Source organism: Eurypyga helias, unplaced genomic scaffold, assembly GCF_000690775.1.
Source record: "Eurypyga helias isolate BGI_N326 unplaced genomic scaffold, ASM69077v1 scaffold31537, whole genome shotgun sequence".
NCBI classification, from domain to species: Eukaryota; Metazoa; Chordata; class Aves; order Eurypygiformes; family Eurypygidae; genus Eurypyga; species Eurypyga helias.
Window position 1 is genome coordinate 40,192 of NW_010262871.1, and position 21,253 is coordinate 61,444.

The 21,253-nt window shown below is 41.6% G+C and overlaps 1 protein-coding gene across 1 annotated transcript in view; it reads right to left on the reverse strand.

Moving 5' to 3' along the window:
• LOC104512774 (titin-like) overlaps positions 1-21,173 on the reverse strand; it is a gene marked incomplete at its 5' end in the record, with an annotated part of 46,295 nt that extends 25,122 nt beyond the window's left edge. Inside the window, 8 exons of the mRNA XM_010155878.1 lie at positions 73-360; positions 828-1,124; positions 1,266-1,568; positions 1,669-2,256; positions 2,360-2,656; positions 2,976-20,081; positions 20,194-20,496; positions 20,586-21,173. Of these exons, the coding sequence (XP_010154180.1) occupies positions 73-360; positions 828-1,124; positions 1,266-1,568; positions 1,669-2,256; positions 2,360-2,656; positions 2,976-20,081; positions 20,194-20,496; positions 20,586-21,173 (19,770 nt within the window). The remainder of the gene's footprint in view (positions 1-72; positions 361-827; positions 1,125-1,265; positions 1,569-1,668; positions 2,257-2,359; positions 2,657-2,975; positions 20,082-20,193; positions 20,497-20,585) is intronic.
• Positions 21,174-21,253: the final 80 nt, after the last annotated feature.

A 21,253-nucleotide genomic window follows, 5' to 3' on the forward strand; every position in this document is an offset into this window, starting at 1 on the left:
AGAAAGATGATGTTAAGTATTTATACTATTAAACAATAATAAGTAATAATACAACTGTATCTCATGACATACCAAGTATCTGTACTCTAACATGGGCTGATGCTGAACCCATGGCATTCTTCAGTTTTAATTCATAGGTGCCACTGTTGAGTCGAGTTGCATCCTTGAGAAGTATAGAAGCAAATTCTGTTGTGTTTTCAATAGACACTAGTGCACTGCTTTGTACTTCGTTGCCATTTTTGAACCATTCAATTGTGGGTGTAGGCTTGCCCGAGATGCCTAGTTTTAGCTTAACTGAAGTTCCTGCTTTATATTTCACCACTTCTGTATATTCTGGTGGCACATCAATTTCAGGTGCACCTTAAGAAAAAATAAGAATAAGAAATAGTTGAAAACATACTTATTTTAGACTTGTATTTAATAAAACCAAAAATAACAGTACTTTATTTAAGCTAATAGTTACAGGCATTTTATAAATCCAGATTCAAGTAAAGATAGCATGTATAACTTAAATCTTAAACCTAGAACAGGTTAGAACTGATTCTACCAAGAAAAGGCAACCACATGGATGATTATAACTACTTTGGCCATGGGGTGTGGGCAGATTTCTGTTGTTTAAAGAATAAAGATACAATAAAACTTCAAAAATGCAGAGACAGCCAAAGATGCTCATTACAATCATGCTCAAATAGCTTGCAGCCATTCAAGCTTATTTGATCGTTTGCTAGCCTTCCATATTTAAAAGCCTATGGTTCTACAAAACAGCACTGCCTTTAAGTCTCCTAGTACCACAAAATGATACCTTTATATCCTTGGAAAACACTTACCGTAGGTATCAACGCATGTGATGGGACCCACAACATCGGAGGGATTACTAATGGAGCCAACGGCATTCTTAGCAAAGACCCGGAATTCATACCGGGAATTCTGGGTCAGACCAGACACGGTGAACTGAGTCTCAATAACATTGGTGAAGCTAGCTTTTGTCCATCTGCCGTCTGGAAGATCACGTTTTTCTACAATGTATCCAGTGATCTTGCTGCCACCATCAAACGCTGGCTTCTGCCATGACAGACTGATAGCAGTCTTGGAAATGTCTGAGACACGAACGTTTCTTGGGGGTTCTGCAGTAGTAAATATAAGAGTATTATTAATGAATAACACCAGTTTTGGATATTGAATTACTGTATGGGACAAATAAAAAAGGAAAGTAAAAAAGAACTACTTGAATGGTTGGGTGGCTTTATTTCCTAGGGAATACATACCACAAGCATCAATTGCAAGGACTGGATCAGAAGGATGGCTTGCTTTTCCAATGCCAGCTGCGTTTTCTGCATAAACTCTAAATTCATAGATAAGGCCAGCACTGATGGTGGTGACTTTGAAGTGTGTTGTGCGGATGAGGGTCTTGTTAGCCTTCTGCCATAATATGCTATTCCTGTCTTTCATTTCCAGGTGGTATCCCATGACTGCACTGCCGCCATTAGTGACTGGTTCATGCCATCCAACAGTAATACTCTCTCGGGTGACATTCGTGACCCATGGTGTGGAAGGAGGGCCAGGGGTAGCTGATGATATCAAAAGAAGTGATTAATTGTTAACAAAACTACATTTTCAACATGAGAGCATTAAAGCATAAAACTGTGCTGTGAGAAGAACATTACTCACTGTAAGGAAGCTTGACAACCACACACTGTGAGTCTATGTGATCACTGATGCCGAAGCGGTTCTCAGCTTTGATGCGGAATTGGTATTCTTCTCCTGTTGTGAGCTTCATAACTTTGATAACAGTTCTAGCAATGGTTGCAGACACTTCAGACCAAGCAGCAGTACTGGTTTCTCTCTTCAGTACAATATAGTTGGTAACTTGACTCCCACCATCATAAGCTGGTGGCTGCCATCTGAGTGTTACACTCTCTTCAGTGATATCGCTGAGGACAACAGGACCAACAGGAGGACCTGGTCTATCCAGCACAACAATATTAATAAATGATTTTGTGGTGCCACTTGAGTTGGCAGCAGTAATATCATATCTGCCAGCATCAGCAGCCACACTTTCTTTAAGGTTAATGATGAGACTTTCTGCAGTGGTTTCTGTGTGAAATCTCATGGTAGGTTTCAGTGGAACACCATCTCTAGACAATGTCACCTTTGGCACTGGTTTTCCAGAAACTGGAATTTCAACTTTCAGGTTTGATCCTGCTCGAATATACACAGTGTTATGAGGGAAGCCTTTCATGTCAATTTCAGGAGATTCTGAAAAAGAAAACAATTTCAATCCATTAAAAAATATTCTCTCTTTTTAAATATGAATCCAATGTAACGTGTATCAACTCTTGTCTCACATCAGGAAGCATACCTAATTGTTCTTTAACTGTAACAGGCAGCAGTAGTTCCTTAGGATCACTTAAACCAGCTTGGTTTTCTGCAGACACCCTGAAGAAATAGTCAACATTCTCCTTAAGGCCGTGGATGACATGATGAGTTGTCTTTACAACAGCGCACTTAACCCATTTTTGCTGTCCTTTCTCAAGAGCTTCAATGAGGTAGCTCACAATTCTGCTTCCACCATCATGTTCTGGTTTTAGCCATGAAAGAGAAACACTGTCCTTTGTGACATTTGTTACTCCAAGTTTTTCTGGTGGGCTGGGTTTTTCTGAGAAAAAAAACCACAACAGATTAAGAAACATAGCAAGAATTTATATTAGCAATTACAGAGGAATGCCATGTAGATTGAGAAAATGTGTTTTTAAATGAATTTGTGTGTTAGAAACATTTTAAGTAAAATGCAAGCAAAATATAAAATTCAAGCTATTACTTACTTCTTTTTCATTTGTAAAACCACAGACATACCTACCACAAAATTATCTTTTTTACTGTAAACAGATTTAACACTTTGGATATTCTTTTGGAGTAAACATTTTAAAAGACATATTGTTTTAAATATTAACAATATTTTTCTTCATAAAACGCACCTGTTATTTTTGTTCCCTCCTTGGTCTCGGAAGGCACTCCAACACCATACTCATTTTCTCCAGAAACACGGAAGTAGTAAATGGCACCTTCTTGCAAGCCAGTCACTTTGTAGGACAGACGATGACAACTGTTTGTCACAGTGACCCATGCTTTTTTGCTAGCTTCTCGTTTTTCAATAACATAATTCTTTACAGGTGCTCCACCGTCGTTTTCAGGAACATCCCAAGATAGCACAGCAGATTCTTTAGTTATGTCTTTTGCTGAAATATTAGATGGTGGGCCAGGAGTATCAAGAACTTTGACGATTAAAGTCAAGGTAGCAGTGTTCAGGCTGTTTTGCAATGTTAATGTGTATTTTCCAGAATCGTTTCTTGTTGCTTTTTCAATAGTAAGAGATGTGCAATTATCGGAAGTATCAATGCTTGCTCTTGTACGGAGATCAGTGTCTGACTTGTTCCACGTTACATTTGGGACTGGTTTGCCTCTGAAAGGAACAGTCATTGTGAATGATCCACCAGCCTTAACAATTAATGTCTTCCGCATTTCACTGTCAATATCAAAGGCAGGTTCTTCTTCTCTTTCTTTTGCCATCTGAGGTTCTGAGGTATCACTTGGTTCACTGACACCGATTTTGTTAATCGATTTCACTCTGAAGATGTACTCAGAGCCTGATACTAATCCAGTTATAGTGTATTCTGTGCCTCTTAAATTCTGAACAGCAGTTGTCCAGTCAGTTTCATCAGTTTTCTTGTATTCAACTGTGTACCCTGTTACTGGAGCACCTCCATCAAACAGTGGCTTTGTCCACCCAATTGTGATATTTGACCTCGTAGAATCCATAATCTTAGGTTTAGATGGGGGAGATGGCAGGAACATTGGGTCTTCTGCTCGAATCAATGGTGTGGTTTCACTTGGAAGACTGAGGCCAGCAGCATTTTCTGCGTAAACCCGGAATTCATATTCACATCCTTCACGGAGACCAGGTGATTTCACTCTTAAATCATAAACTGGCTTTTTGTTTACACGAATCCATCTTAGGCTGGTTTTCTCACGTCTTTCAATTACATAGCCAGATATCTCACTGCCTCCATCAGACTCAGGTCTTGCCCAGCACAGAGTTATTGAATCTTTGCTCACACTGGTGATCTCTAAAGATGTAGGTGGACTTGGAACTGTAAATGGGTCTAAGGCTTTGACAGCAACACTTTCTAGAGGCTCACCAACACCATATTTATTAACTCCCATCACTCTGAAAATATACTCATTACCCTTCAGTAGTTTTGTCACTTTACAGGATGTTGTTCTAAGCTCTCCTTCACAAAGTGTCCATGCAATTCTGCTGGTCTCACGTTTTTCTACAATGTAATAATCAATATCTGCACCGCCATTTTCTTGAGGAGGTCCCCATGATAAATGGCACTTTTCAGCAGTAAGGCCATTTATTTCTAATGGCCCTGCAGGTGGGCCAGGTCTATCGAGCACTTTGCAATTAATTGCCAAAGTTTTTGTTCCTGCAACATTTTGTAATGTTAGTACATACTGTCCTGAATCACCTCGGATGCAGTCCTTGACAGTTATTGCAGTAGTATGATCTGTTGAGGCTATTTCAACTCTAGCTTTTCCTTCAAGCTCCTTGCCATCCTTTGTCCATGAAATCACCGGTATTGGCCGTCCTGCAATATCTGCATTGACTTTAAACACTTCTCCAGCTTTCACAACTACAACATCCCTGAATTTAGCATCCATCATAATTCTTGGAGCCTCTATATCATCTTTTACAGTCACAGGACCAGTTGATTCAGATGGCTGACTGAAGAGTCCAGCAGCGTTCTTTGCAATCACACGGAATTCATATCGCTGGTCTTCGGTAAGCCCACCAACATCAAAGTAAGTTTCTTGCACATTAGTAAAATTACACTTTAGCCAACGACCATCTGGTATCTCTCTGCGTTCGATAATATATCCTGTTACTTTAGCTCCACCATCATATTCTGGTTTAGTCCATTTCAGTGAGACACAGGTTCTTGTAATATTAGTAACTTCTGGTTGACCTGGAGGATCACATGGATCTCTTGCAGCAACTGGTTCACACGATTTACTGCATTTGCCTATTCCAGCAATGTTTTCAGCATATACACGATATTCGTACAGCAGTCCTTCATCAAGACCTGTAACTTTCATTTGTGTATCAGGTATAAGGCTCTTGTTGACTTTTGTCCAAAGAATGCTGCTTCTTTCTTTACGCTCCAAATGATATCCTAGTACTCTGCTACCTCCATCATTAACTGGTACCTGCCAAGTTACAATCATGAAAGCTTTAGTTGCATGTACCACATGAGGAGTTCCAGGTGGTCCTGGAGGCTTAAATGGATATTCTGCCAGAACAGAAGGAGAATTAGTGTAAGTGCTTTTCCCATAGCGGTTTTCTGCACAAATACGGAACTGATATTCAGAGCCGGTGGTGAGTCGAGATACTTTAATTGATGTTCTTGCAACTGCTGCGGATACCACATCCCATGTTGTTGTGGTAGTTTCTCGCTTCTCCACAATGTAATTGCTAATATGGCACCCACCATCATATACTGGAGGTTTCCAAGACAGAGTGATACTATCAGCACTAACTTCATCAATATGCACATCAGTTGGTGGACCTGGTCTGTCAAGGACAACTACATTTAAAGAAGCTGTTGTTGATCCGGCAGTATTTGAAAGATGTAATTCATAATGTCCCAAATCTTCATTTGAAGCTTCCTTGATGGACAGAGTAGTTGAAGTCTTTGATGTCTGAACATTTACCCTGGTTGTCTCTTTCAAGGGATTCCCATCCTTCTTCCAGCTAACGGTTGGAAGAGGTCGTCCTCTGAATGGCACATCAATCTTAAGATCATCTCCAGCTTTCACAGTGAATGTGTTGAAAAGGAGCTCAGCAGATGGCAGGATTTCAATGTCTTTTGCAATGACTGGGACACCAAGTTCTCTTGGATCACTTTTTCCTTTTTCATTAACAGCAATCACTCTGAGACTGTACTCTTCTCCCATACTTAAGCCTGTTATTGTTGCTTCTAATGTTTTCACCTGTGCACATGCACTCCATTTCATACTTCCTTTAGTTTGCATTTCTACTGTATAACCAGTAATTTTACTGCCACCATCGCTCTCTGGCTTTTCCCATTTAACTGAAGCAGAGTTGCGAGTCACATCAACAAGAATGACCTTTGCAGGTGGAGAAGGTGGTTCAGAAGCCTTAATTGGGTCAGGTGTTTCTGCTGGTAGGCCAACTCCATATTCATTTACAGCTAGAACACGGAAGTAATAACTACATCCTTCTTGTAGTTGAGTAACTTTGAAGGAATTCTTAGTGCAGTTGCTTGTAACTGTGGCATATGCCTTTCTTGTGGATTCTCGCTTTTCTACTACATAGTTGGTAATTTTAGCTCCACCATCAATAAGTGGTGCTTCCCAGGCTATTGTTACAAAATCTTTCTTCACTTCTCTGATTGTCAGGTTTATAGGTGCACTAGGTGTATCAAGCACTCTGACATTAACAAAAGCCGATTTTTTGCCACTGTTGTTCTCTAAAGTAAGATTGTATCTACCACTGTCAAACCTATTCACATTGTCAATTACCAGCATTGTATAGGAACCGGTGACTTCAATCTGAGCTCGCTCACTAATTGTTCCTTCTGCTTTCTCCCATTTAACTTCAGGTTCTGGTCTTCCTTTGATGGTGACAAACAGGCGTAATGTACCACTAGCACGTACAGTGACTACTTTCCTGAGGTCTGCATCAAGTTCAATTTCAGGAGGTTCAATCTTGTCAGCTGCTATGACTGTACCAGGTATAGTAGCAGGTTCTCCTACTCCTTCTGAATTGATGGCACAAATGCGGAAGTTATACTCCTGGTTCTCTTTAAGTTTTGTTACGGTGAACTGTTTTGCCTGTAGGCCTGTTGGTGGGGTGCAGGTAGTCCATTCATCATCAGCAGCTTCTTTTACTTCTACTACATATCCCTTAACTGGAGCACCACCATCATAAATGGGCTTACTCCAGGCAAGGGAAACTGATGACCTGGAAGTGTCTGTAACCTTTGGATTACTTGGTGGACCTGGTGGATATAATACATCACAAGCACGATAGAAAATGGATGGTTCACTGGGTTCCCCTACCCCTGCAGCATTTTCAGCAGAAACTCTAAATTCATAGAAATGTCCATCGGTAAGACCTGTTACTCTGAATCGCAAGTCTGTCAGTCTTTTCTTATTGCATTTGGTCCACCGGATACCATCTTTGTCTCGTTTTTCCAGTATGTAACCTTCAATTTCAGCTCCCCCATTGTCTTCTGGGCGACCCCATGTTACCACCATAGAATCTTTTGTGATTGCTGAAACTTCAGGTGTTGAAGGAGGACCAGGGGGTTTGTATGGATTACGAGCCACAATTGGCTCGGATTCCAAGGGTTCTCCAGTTCCATATTTGTTCACAGCCATTACCCGGAAAATGTACTCATTGCCAGCAAGGAGTCTGGTTACTTTGTGGTTAAGAGCCTGCACTTCTGATGCTACTTGTGTCCATGAAAGCCTACTTGTCTCTCTCTTCTCAATGATATAATGTGAGATACTAGAGCCACCATCATGTAAAGGCGGAGCCCATGCCAAGTAGCATTTTTCTGCAGTGACACCTGTAACCATCAAAGGTCCTTCTGGAGGTCCTGGCCTGTCAAGGACTTTTACAGTGATTGGTATAGATTTTGTGCCACCAACATTTCTGAGGTTAAGAGTATAGTGACCTCCATCTACTCTTATACAGTCTTTGACAGTAAGAGTTGTTTTCTGAATGGTAGATTTAATTTCCATTCTTGCAGTTGCTTCTTCCAGGTCTTTGCCATCTTTTGACCATGTAATGTCAGGAATAGGTTTGCCGTGGATGTCAGCTTCAAGAACAAAAGTTTCTCCAGCATGAACAACAATGACATCTTTGTATTTAGGATCCAATGAAGCTCCTGGTGCTTCAATTTCATCTCTGGCAGTAATGGGCCCGGTACTTTCAGATGGTTCACTGAAGCAACCTGCTGCATTTCTTGCAATTACTCTGAATTCATATCGTTGGTCTTCAACAAGACCACTTACTGTGAATTCTGTTTCCAACACATTTGTAAAGCTGGCTTTCATCCAGCGACCATCTGGTAGTTCTTTCTTTTCTACAATATATCCAGTTATTTTGCTTCCACCATCATATTCTGGTTTTTTCCACTTCAGTGTGATATTATTTCTTGTAACAACAATGGCCTCTGGGCGGCCAGGTGGGTCACAGGGATCTCGGGCAACATACAGTTCTGATACTTTGCTGACTTTGCCAACACCAACAATGTTTTCAGCAGAAACTCTGAATTCATATTCAAGACCTTCTTCAAGGCCATCTGTTTTGTATTTGGTGTCTGCAATGAGTGACTTGTTCTGTTTTGTCCAAAGAATGCTGTTCTTATCTTTACGTTCAAGATGGTAGCCAAGAACTTTGCTTCCTCCATCATTAACTGGTTCATGCCATTCTACAATCATATGGTCCTTAGAAGCTGCTGTTACAAATGGGGTTCCGGGTGGTCCAGGCACCTTATAGGGGTATTGCACAACAACTGGTTTAGAATCCAAGGGAGAGCTCTTCCCATACCTATTTTCAGCAGAAATCCTGAACTGGTATTCAGAACCTGTTTTAAGCTTTGTTGCCTTGATAGTTGTTCTTGCAACAGTTGCTGACACAATGCTCCATGTGGTAGTGCTTGTGTCACGCTTTTCTACTATATAGTTGCTTATCTGACAGCCACCAGTATAATCAGGTGGATCCCATGACAAAACAACGAAGTCTGCGCTAACCTCGTCAAAGCGGACGGGTCCTCGTGGTGGGCCAGGCTTTTCCAGTACAATTATGCTCAGGTGCTCTGTTGCCGTACCTGCTGTGTTTGTTGCTGTTACTGTATATTTACCAAAGTCTTCCTTGTTGCTTTCTTTAATATGTAAGATAGTTGATGTCGATGAATCCTGAATATGTAATCTGGTTGTCTGTTTTAGTGGCTGCTCATCTTTTGTCCAAGTAATAGTAGGTTTGGGTCTACCAATAAAGGGTACTTCTACCTTCAGGTCTTCTCCAGCCTGTACACTGTAGGTATTGAACATCAGTTTGAAACTTGGCTCAATTGTCAAGTCTTTAGCTATCACAGGAATTCCAAGTGCTCTGGGATCACTTTTGCCTTTTTCATTGTAGGCAATCACATGAAATTGATATTCCTGTCCTGGACTCAAACCAGACACAACTGCACTGCATGTTTTGGTCTCACTAACAACACTCCATTTTTCAGTTCCTTTAGGCAGCATTTCAACAATGTATCCCAAAATTCGGCTGCCTCCATCATGTTCAGGTTTTTCCCATGTAAATGATGCACTTCTCTGAGTCACATCGGTGAGTGTCACTTTCCCAGGAGGCAGAGGTGGCTCTGAGGCTTTGACAGCATCTGTGGTTTCAGCTGGGACACCAATTCCAAATTCATTTTCAGCCATAACTCTGAAGTAATAAATTGCGCCTTCTGTAAGATTTTCAACTTTAAAACTCGTCTTGCCACACTTAGCACTTACATTTGCAAATGCCTTCCTGGTTGACTCACGCTTGTCTATTACATAGTTCTTTACCTTTGCACCACCATCAATAATGGGTGGTTCCCAAGATAACACAGCAGAATCCTTCTTTATATCCTTTACCACTAAGTTTTGTGGTGGTCCTGGTGTGTCCAAGACTTTTACTGTAACAAATGCAGATTTAGAACCACTGCTGTTCTCCAACTTAAGAATGTACTTTCCAGCATCATTTCTATCACAGTTGTCAATTGAAAGTTGTGTGTAGTTTATGCCTTTATCAATCTGAACTTTTTCTGTGAATTCACCTTCTTCTCGAGACCACGTGATGTCAGGTGTTGGTCGTCCCCTGAATGGTATGTGTATTCTAGCAGACCCGCCAGCTCTAACAACTATCCCTTTCCTTAGCTCTGAATCAATATCAAGTTCTGGAGCTTCAAGTTTGTCTTCTGGTTTAATAGTACCAGGGACTGATGCAGCTTCTCCTACACCAACCTTGTTGAGGGCACATACTCGTAGCTTATATTCTTGATGTTCAGTAAGCTTTTTGATTTCAAATCGAGTGGCACGTATACCTGTCTGTGGAGTGACAAGTGACCATTCATCTTCATCTGCTTTACAGATTTCTACAAGGTATCCCTGGATTTCACAACCACCATCATAAATAGGTTTACTCCAGCCAACTGTAACTGAACTTTTAGTGGTATCCACCACATGAGCATTTGTAGGTGGGCCAGGCTTGAACATGGGGTCACAAGCTTTAAAGTAAGGAGAAACTTGGCTTGGTTCACCCACTCCAGCAGCATTTTCAGCAGAAACTCTGAATTCATATTCATGATCCTCTGTTAATCCTGTAACTCTTAATCGCAAATCTGTAATTCGCCGTTTATTGCATTTTAGCCATCTGATACCCGCTCGGTCTCTCTTTTCTACAATGTAACCTATGATTTCACTACCTCCATCACTATCTGGCCTGCTCCAGCAGACAGTCATAGAATCCTTAGTAATGTTGGTAATTTCCAAAGCCTTTGGTGGTCCAGGAACCACAAATGGATTTTTCATCATTACCGGCACAGATTCCAATGGCTCACCAACCCCGTATTTGTTAACTGCCATAATACGGAAAACATATTCATTTCCTTCCAGGAGTTTTGTTACTTTCAGCATTGTAGGTAAAACCTCTGAAGCAACAACAGTCCACGCTAGGCGACTAGTTTCTCTCTTCTCTACAATGTAATGAGAAATATCACTGCCACCATCATGAAGAGGAGGAGCCCATGCCAATGAACATTTTTCAGCTGTAACTCCTGTCACTTGGACTGGGCCCTCTGGAGGTCCTGGTCTGTCCAAGACTTTAATGTTTACTGGTACTGTCTTTGTTCCTGCAACATTAGAGGCTTCTAAAATGTACTGTCCACCATCAACTCTAATAGCATCTTTTACAATTATTAATGCACTGAAATCTGTGTTCTTTATTTCACATCTAGCAGTTTCCTCAAGCTCTTTATCTCCTTTGTACCACTTAATGGTTGGTAGTGGCTTCCCGTGAACATCAGCCTCAAGTCTGAATGTTTCACCAGCATTTACAACGATTGTGTCTTTGTACTTTGGATCCATTGAAATTCGTGGAAGTTCAACTTCATCCCTTGCTGTTATTGGTCCTGTACTGTCAGAAGGTTTGCTTATTGCACCTGCAGCGTTCTTTGCAATGACTCTAAATTCGTATCTTTGGTCTTCAGTAAGTCCTGTTACAGTGAACTGAGTTTCAATGATATTTGTGAAGCTAGCTTTCATCCAGCGACCATCTGGTAAGTCACGTTTCTCTACAATATAACCAGTAATCTTACTTCCACCATCATATTCTGGTTTGGTCCACTGTAGGGTAATAGAGCTTCTTTTTATTATTATAGCTTCTGGACAACCTGGAGGATCACATGGGTCACGAGCTACGTAGCACTCAGAAACTTTACTTGTTTTGCCCACACCAACAATGTTTTCTGCAGAAACACGAAACTCATACTCAATTCCTTCTTCAAGGTTAGTTGTCTTAAAACTTGTGTCCTGAATAATCGTTTTGTTTACTTTAGCCCATAAAATGCTGTTTTTCTCCTTTCTCTCAAGATGGTAGCCTAACACTCTACTGCCACCATCATTTATTGGTTCATGCCACTGTACAACCATGGAGTCTTTTGTAATTGTTGTCACAAATGGTGTGCCAGGAGGTCCTGGTTCCTTGTAGGGGTACTGTGCTACAACTGGTGCAGATTCCAATGCAAAGCTCTGCCCGTACCTGTTCTCAGCAAATATTCTGAACTGGTATTCTGAACCAGTTTTCAATTTAGTCACCTTCAGTGTAGTTCTTGCAACAGTAGCTGAAACTGTTTCCCATATCGTGGTTGTTGTGTCCCTCTTGTGAACAACGTAGTTGGTGATTTGGCAGCCACCTGTGTATGCTGGGGGATTCCATGATAGGGTGATACTTTCTGCGCTTATTTCATCAAACTTCACAGGTCCTGCCGGAGGGTCAGGTTTGTCCAGAGTTATAATTTCAACAGAGGCGGACTTTTGCCCAACAACATTAGCCACAGTGATTTCATAAGTGCCACTGTCCTCTTTGCTAGTTTCTTTAATATTCAATATAGTGAGATCAGTCAAATCGCTAACATTGACTCTTGTCGTCTGCCTTAATGGCTGTCCATCTTTTACCCAGGTAACAGTTGGTTTAGGTCGACCTGCAATTGGTACTTCTACTTTCAGATCTTGTCCCACTTGGATACTGTAACTGTGAAAAGCAGGTCTCACATCAGGTTCAATCACCAGGTCTTTGGCAACTATTGGAACTGCAAGTGCTCTGGGATCACTCTTACCCTTTTCATTTACAGCCATTACTCTAAAAAGATATTCTTCCCCTTGAGTTAGGCTAGTAATAACTGCTTCAAGTGTTTTTACACGAGCACACTCTGACCACTTCTCACTACCCTTTGCTTGCATTTCAACAATGTATTGTAAAATTTTGCTACCACCATCATGTTCAGGTTTTGCCCAGCTTAGAGAGACGCTGTTTCTTGTGACATCATCCACTGTTATTTTCCCAGGAGGCTGCGGAACTTCAGCAACTTTAATTGGGTCGCTAGTTTCCGCAGGGAGGCCAATTCCATATTCATTCTCAGCAGAGATTCTAAAGAAGTAATAGCAGCCCTCCTGAAGTTGATCTACTTTCCATGAAGTCTTGTGGCAGTTTGTTACAACAGCTGCATATGCCTTTCTTGTTGCTTCACGCTTTTCAACGATGTAATTCTTTATTTTTGCTCCACCGTCCAAGAGAGGAGGCTCCCATGAAAGTGAAACGGAGTCTTTAGTGATCTCTCTGATTTTCAAATTAACAGGTGCACTTGGGGTATCCAGTACTCTCACACTGACAAAGGCAGACTTTGTTCCACTGCTGTTTTCCAAAGTCAGAGTATACTTTCCAGTATCAAATCTGTTAACATTGTCTAGAACAAGGGAAGTAAAACTGCTAGTGGTATCAATAATAGCTGCCTCTCTGATCTCACCATCCATTTTACCCCATTTTACTTCAGGTGTTGGACGACCTCTGATGGGAACAAACAATCTTAAGGAACCTCCTGCCCTCACATTTACAATCTTCCTTAGTTCCATGTCAAGGTCAAGGTCTGGTGCTTCCATCTTTTCTTCTACAATAACAGAACCAGGAACATCTGCATGCTCTCCAACTCCTGCTTTATTAACTGCACATATGCGGAATTTGTATTCATGTTTTTCCACTAGTTTTTCCACTTCCATGTGAGTATTCTTAATTCCAGTTGGAGGGGTACAAATTGCCCATTCACCATCACTTACATCACATTTTTCCACAATGTATCCCTGAATTTCAGAGCCACCATCGTAGATCGGTTTACCCCATGAAAGGAAAACTGATGATCTTGTAACATCCACAACTTTAGGATTGTTGGGTGGACCTGGCTTGTAAATAGGATCACACGCTTTGTAGTAAGTGGAAGGTGGGCTTGGTTCACTAAGACCAGCAGCATTTTCAGCTGAAACTCTGTATTCGTAATCATGGTTTTCTATAAGCCCTGTCACTCTGTATCTCAGTTCGCTTATCAGGCGTTTGTTACATCTTGTCCAGCGAATACCTTCCTTATCTCGTTTTTCTAGGACGTAGCCTAGAATTTCACTACCACCATCGGAGGCTGGCCTTTCCCATACAACTATCATAGAATCCTTGGTAATGGCTGTGACTTCTGGTGCCTTTGGTGGAAGCGGCACTACAAATGGGTTCTTTGCGAGTACTGGTTCCGACTCAAGAGGTTCACCAACACCATATTTATTTACTGCCATGATGCGGAAAACATATTCATTTCCTTCTAAAAGTTTTGTAACCTTGCAATTTAGGGTTTGCACATTTGAATCAACGACTGTCCACACCAAGCGACTGGTTTCCCTTTTTTCTACAACGTAGTGTGAAATATCACTACCACCATCTTGTAGTGGAGGTTTCCATGACAGCATGCATTTTTCAGCAGTAACGCCTGTAATCTCAACAGGTCCTTCTGGTGGTCCAGGTCTATCAAGAACTTTGACGTTAACAGGAACTTTCTTTTCACCTGCAACATTCCTTGCCAGTAGCACATACTGACCACTGTCAACTCTAATGGCTTCCTTCACAGTAAGGCAGGTTGCTAAATCGGTACTTTTTATTTCCATACGAGCGGTGTTTGTCAGCTCACGATCACCTTTTAGCCACTGAATGGAAGGTATTGGTTTACCATGAACGTCAGCCTCAAGCTTGAATGTCTCACCAGCATGCACTACAATAGTGTCTTTGTATTTTGGATCCATACTTATATGAGGTGGTTCTACTTCATCTCTTGCTGTAATTGCCCCTGAGCTCTCAGATGGTTCACTGAAAACACCTGCAGCATTTCGTGCTATGACACGGAACTCATACCTCTGGTTTTCAACTAGACCAGTTACTTCAAATTGGGTATCAATGACATTTGTAAAGCTTGCTTTCATCCAACGACCATCAGGTAGCTCCTTCTTTTCAACGACATAGCCTGTGATCTTACTTCCACCATCATATGCAGGTTTCTTCCACTGAAGTGTCACTGAGCTTCTTGTGACAATTATAGGTTCTGGACGACCTGGAGGGTCACATGGGTCACGTGCAGTATAGCATTCAGATGCTCTACTTGCCTTTCCAATGCCCACTATGTTTTCTGCATAAACTCTGAACTCATATTCAAGACCTTCTTCAAGGCCAGTTGTCTTAAATTTGGTATCTGGAATAGGTGTTTTATTCAGTTTAGCCCACAGAATGCTGTTTCTTTCTTTGCCCTCCAAGTGATACCCAATGATCTTGCTACCACCGTCATTGACTGGTTCATTCCATTGTACCACCATGCTGTCTTTTGAGGTATTTGTTACAAAAGGTGTTCCAGGTGGACCGGGAACTTTAAATGGGTATTGGGCTATGATTGGCTCTGAAGTGAGATAGGTACTCTTCCCATATCTGTTCTCAGCTGCAATTCTGAACTGATATTCACAGCCAGTCTTTAATCGACATGCTTTTATAGTTGTTCTCGCAACGGTAGCTGACACAATCTGCCAAGTGGTGGTGGAAGTGTCTCTTTTTTCTACAATGTAATTATTGATAGAGCTACCACCATCATACTTGGGTGGTTCCCAGGAAATGGTAATACTATCTGCTGTTACTTCATCTACTTTTACTGGTCCAGTTGGAGGTCCTGGTTTGTCAAGGACAACAATATTTAGGGTCTCAGTTGCTTCACCTGCAGAGTTTGTAAGTTTAACTAAATATGCCCCCACATCTTCTTTGCATGCTTCTTTTATTGTTAACACAGTGTTATTTTCTGAACTTTCTGCATTTACTCTTGTAGTCTGCTTCAGTGCCACATTATCTTTATGCCAAAGCACTGCTGGTTTGGGTCGACCAACAAAAGGAACATCAACCTTTAAGTCCTCTCCTGCTAGAACACTGAAAGTGGTAAACAGTAGTTTGAAAGCTGGTGGAATCACAAGATCTTTTGCAATGACTGGTATACCAAGCTGGCGGGGATCACTGATACCTTTCTCATTCTGAGCAGAAACACGGAAGGTGTATTCTTCACCTTGGATCAGTCCTGTAATAGTGGCTTCAGTAACTTTGACTGTAGCACAGGTTGACCACTTTTCACTGCCTTTGCTTTGCATTTCCACAATATAGCCCAGAATTCTGCTACCACCATCATGTTCCGGTTTTTCCCAAGATAAGGTTACACTGTTTCTTGTCACATCCAGCAAAGTTATTTTCCCTGGTGGAAGTGGTCTTTCTGATACTTTTACAGATTCTGAAGTTTCAACTGGAAGGCCTATTCCATACTCATTTTCAGCTAGGACTCTGAAGTAGTAGTTGCAACCTTCTTGCAATGAATCAACTTTCCAGCTGGTTTTGTGGCAATTGGCATTAACTGTTGAATATGCTTTTCTTGTTGATTCACGCTTTTCAACAATGTAATTGTTTATCTTAGAGCCACCATCTATGAGAGGAGGCTCCCATGTGAGTGTAACTGATGATTTTGTAACTTCTTTTACCTTCAAATCTTGAGGTGCCCCTGGGGTATCAAGAACTCTGACATTCACAAATGCTGACTTACTACCTGAGCTGTTTTCGACTGTCAGCATGTATTTGCCACTATCAAATCTGTTTACGTTTTCAACAATAAGTAGAGTATAAGAGCTTGTTGATTCAATGCTCGCTCTGTCCAAAGATTCTCCATGTTCTCTTGTCCATTTTACTTCAGGTACTGGTCTTCCTTTAATTGGAACAAAGAGCCTTAGAGTACAGCAGGCTCTAATAGTGACAACTTTACGTAGTTCTGCATCAAGTTCAATCTCTGGAGGTAGCATCCTTTCTTCAGCTTTTGGAGTCCCAGGAACAAGAGCAGGTTCTCCAAGACCCTCAGAGTTCATTGCATATATCCGTATTTTATACTCTTGATTTTCTTTCAGGTCAGTGATGGTAAAAGAAGTGGCCTTTAGACCTACTGGTGGAGTTACAATCTTCCACTCGTCTTCTTCGGGTAGTGCAATCTCAACCATGTAACCTGTGATCTCTGAACCACCATCATATATTGGTTTGTTCCATGCTATTGTAATTGAGGACTTGCTGCTATCCAAAACACGAGGATTACCTGGGGGACCAGGCTTAAATACAGTGTCACAAGCTTTATAGAATGGACTGGTTGGGCTTGGTTCACTGACTCCAGCAGCATTTTCAGCCATGACCCTGTATTCATATTCGTGGCCTTCTGTCAGTCCAGACACTTTATAACGTAAGTCGGTAACAACCCGTTTGTTACATTTCACCCACCGTAGACCAGCCCTGTCTCGACGTTCCACAATATAGTTAGTTATTGGGCTCCCACCATCAGAATCAGGATGGCCCCAACAGACAACCATAGAATCTTTTGTAATTGCTGTAACTTCAGGTGTTTTAGGTGGATCAGGTGGCACATACGGATTTACTGCAAGAACAGGCTCTGATTCCAGAGGCTCACCAACTCCATATTTGTTAACAGCCATGACACGGAACACGTACTCATTACCCTTCAACAGCTTAGTAACCTTCAGTTTAGTTAATGGAACTTCTGTGGCTACAGCTGTCCATGCCAGTCTACTGGTTTCACGTTTTTCCACCACATAATGGTCAATCTTTGCTCCTCCATCATCCAGTGGAGGTAGCCATGACAGCACACATTTTTCTGCAGTGACTTCAGACACAGCCAAAGGCCCTTCTGGGGGACCAGGTCTATCAAGAACTTTAACATTGAAGATGTGCTTGGCAAAGCCACCAGGATTTGTTGCAGTAAGTGTATAGGCACCGCCATCTCTTCTTGAAGAATCCTTATTGATAAGAACAGTAGAGAAATCTGCTATTTTTATTTCTAATTTTGCTGTGTCTTCAAGTTCTTTTTCTCCTTTTGTCCATGTCATAGTTGGTGGAGGGCGACCAGAAACATCAGCCTCAAGTCTGAAAACTTCACCTGCTTTCAGCACTAAGGTGTCTTTGTATTTAGCATCCACTCTTATCTTTGGTGCTTCAATGTCATCTCTACAAGTTATTGCATCTGATGGCTCAGAGGGCTGACTAACAGCCCCACCAGCATTCCTAGCAATCACACGGAATTCATAGGCAGCGTCTTCTGTCAAGCCACTTACAGTGAACTCAGTCTCTAGTATATTGCTGAAATTAGCCTTCAGCCAACGGCCATTAGGAAGGTCTCTTTTTTCAACGGTGTAGCCAGTTATCTTAAAGCCTCCATTATATTCTGGTTTAGTCCATTTCAGTGTAACTGCATGTCTTGTAATGTTCAGAGGTATAGGCTTGCCAGGTGGATCTATTGGGTCTAGGGCAAACACAGGCTCAGATGGCTTGCTTGGCTTACTCTTCCCAGCCAGATTTTCTGCTATAACACGGAATTCATATGCAATGCCATCGGTAAGTCCAGTCGATTTAAAAATATTGCCCGATACCAACATTTTACTTACAGTCTGCCAAAGAATGCTATTTCGTTCTTTTCTTTCAATATGATATCCCAGAATTGGGCTTCCACCATCAGTAACTGGCTCATTCCAGCTAATGGTCATGGTTTCCTTGGTGACTGCAATCACCTGAGGAGTGCCAGGAGGTCCAGGTACCTTAAATGGGTAGTTGGCAACTATAGACTCTGATGTAATGGCTGGACCAATTCCATATCTGTTTTGAGCTTTAACACGGAATTGATACTCAACTCCAGTAGTGAGACGACTGGCTTTAAATGTGGTACGTATCACTGTGGTTGCCAATTCAGTCCATGTGGTACTGTCAGTTTGACGCATTTCTACAATGTAGTTACTTATTGGTACACCACCATCATTCAAAGGAGGTTCCCATGAGAATGACAGAAAGTCAGATGAAATTTCATCAAATTTGATTGGTCCGGTAGGAGGTCCAGGTATATCATGAACATGAACTGTGATTACTTCACTAACTTCTCCAACAATATTTTTAGCTGACAGTGGGTATTGACCACTATCACTTCGTTTACATTCACTGATGGTTAGTATGGTTGCAGTTGCAGTATTTTCATAATTTACCCTTTGTGTTTGCTTAAGTATCTGGTCTTCTTTCTTCCAAGTGACAGTAGGCCTTGGACGACCAAGTACAGGGATTTCAATCTTGATATTGTCACCAGCTTTGGCAATGACTGTTTTTTGGTAGATACCACGGAGGTCAAACTCTGGTAACATCGTTTGTTCCTTGATAATAACTGGCCTGCTCTCTCTTGGGGCACTTCTTCCAGCACTGTTAACTGCCATAACCTGGAAAGTGTACTCTTCATTTTCAGTTAGATTCTTAACTACACAGTCCAGTGTTTTTACAGTGGTGATGTGTGCCCACTGGTTGGTTCCTTTTCTCTGTGCTTCAATCACATACCCAGTGATCTTGCTGCCACCATCATGTTCTGGCTTTGGCCAAGCCAGGCTAACTGAGTTGCGTGTTACATCCATAATATTAAGGCTCTCAGGTGGGGATGGTGCCTCAGAAGCTCTTACTGGTTCTGCAGTTTCAGCTGGTTCACCAATGCCATACTCATTTTCAGCCAGCACCCTGAAGTAGTATTCACACCCCTCAGCCAAATTAGGAATCCTGAAGGAACACTTCTGGCAGTTGGTTGTGACTGTTGAATATGCTTTTCGAGTCGATTCACGTTTTTCAACAATGTAGTTTGTTATACGTGAACCACCATCTATCAGAGGCATATCCCATTGGAGGGTGATGCTGTCTTTGGTTATTTCTCTAGGCTTAAGGTTTATTGGTGGACCTGGTGTATCCAAGACTTTTACATTTACAAATCCAGTCTTCTTACCAGCAGCATTTTCAAGAGTCATTACATATTTTCCTGCATCGTATCTGGTGCACTCTGTGACAATCAAGAGTGTAAAAGAGTCTGTGTTTTCAATACTGGCACGTCCTTTGAGTGAAACACCATCTTTTGACCATGTAACTTCTGGAGTTGGACGTCCTTTAATTGGCACAAAAATCCGAATAGTTAATCCAGCTCTAACAACAAGTGTTCTTCTTAGGTCAGCATCTAGTTCAAAGTCAGGAATCTCTTCCCGATCTTTGATTTCCACACTTGGAATTATTGCTGGTTCACCGACACCTGCAGCATTCATGGCAGAGATTCTGAAATTGTATTTGGCTCCTGTCTGCAGATGAGCAACAACAAACTGAGTGATTCTTAAAGCAGTCCCTGTTGTGTCTTTTACCCATTCTTCTTCTCCTTCCTTTTGATGCTCTACTATGTATCCAATGATGTCAAGACCACCATCGTAGTGAGGCTTGCTCCAAGCTAAAGATGCGCTTGTCTTTGTAGTATCAGTCACTCTTGGATTTGCAGGTGGACCTGGTGGGTCTGAAAAGTGAGGAAGAGATAAAACATTACATTACAGAGGAAGTCACTCTTACACTGTCTGAATGTGCTCCCTGCCCATCCTACCCACTCCTAAAAATGAAAGGATACTAACATGCAACATCCTTGCATAAGACTGAGTTTGAAACATCACTTGGTGGTCCAACTCCTGCTCTGTTTTCTGCACTGACACGGAATTCATATTCATTTCCTTCCAGGAGACCAGTTACTTTGCATCTAAGATCTGAAACTGGTTTCTTTGTTGCTCTGACCCATCTTAAACCTTTCTTTTCTCTTCGCTCCACATAGTAACCTGTAATTTCACTTCCACCATCATCTGTTGGCCTTTTCCAGGTAACTGTGACAGTATTTTTAGTCACATTTGTTACTTCTGGTTTTCCAGGAGGGCCTGGGGGACCTGATAAGGAACAAAAAGTATGGTTACAACAGAAATCAAGTCTTCAGAGATTAATGAAAGCATACTGGAACTTAGCTTGTCCTACGTACCAAATCTATCCACCATTTTAACTGGTTCTGATTGTACTGGTTCACCCTTGCCATACTGATTTACTGCTGAGACACGGAAAACATATTCATTTCCTTGAATGAGCTTGCTAACAACATGCCTACAGCTTTCAATATTTTCAGCAACCAATGTCCAGAGCAGTCGGCTAGTTTCCCTCTTTTCAAGAACATATGATTTGACTGGTGATCCACCATCTTCTGCAGGAGGTAACCATGTAAGGGTTGCTTTTTCTGCTGAAACATTGCTGATCTCAATGGGCCCTGGAGGTCCTGGAACATCTAAAACTTTCACATGTACACTCTCTTGCTTAGTGCCAAAAGGATTGGTTGCAGTGATCGTGTATTCTCCAGAATCTTTTCTGGATGCATATTTGACTGTTAGAGTAGAAGAAGTTGGTGTGGTCTCAATGTGCACAAGTTCTGAAGGTCTAAAATCTTTTCCAGCTTTTGACCATGCTGAAGTTGGAGGTGGTTTGCCACGGATACTAATAGCAGACACTGTAATGGTGTCTCCTGCTTTTACTGTTAAACCTTCCTTCAAAGTAGGATCGATAACAATGCTTGGTGCCTCTGTCAAAACAAACAAACAAACAACCCGTTCATTATGAAAAGAACATGTGAGCGATGGGGGGATGAAGGGGAGGTGGGGG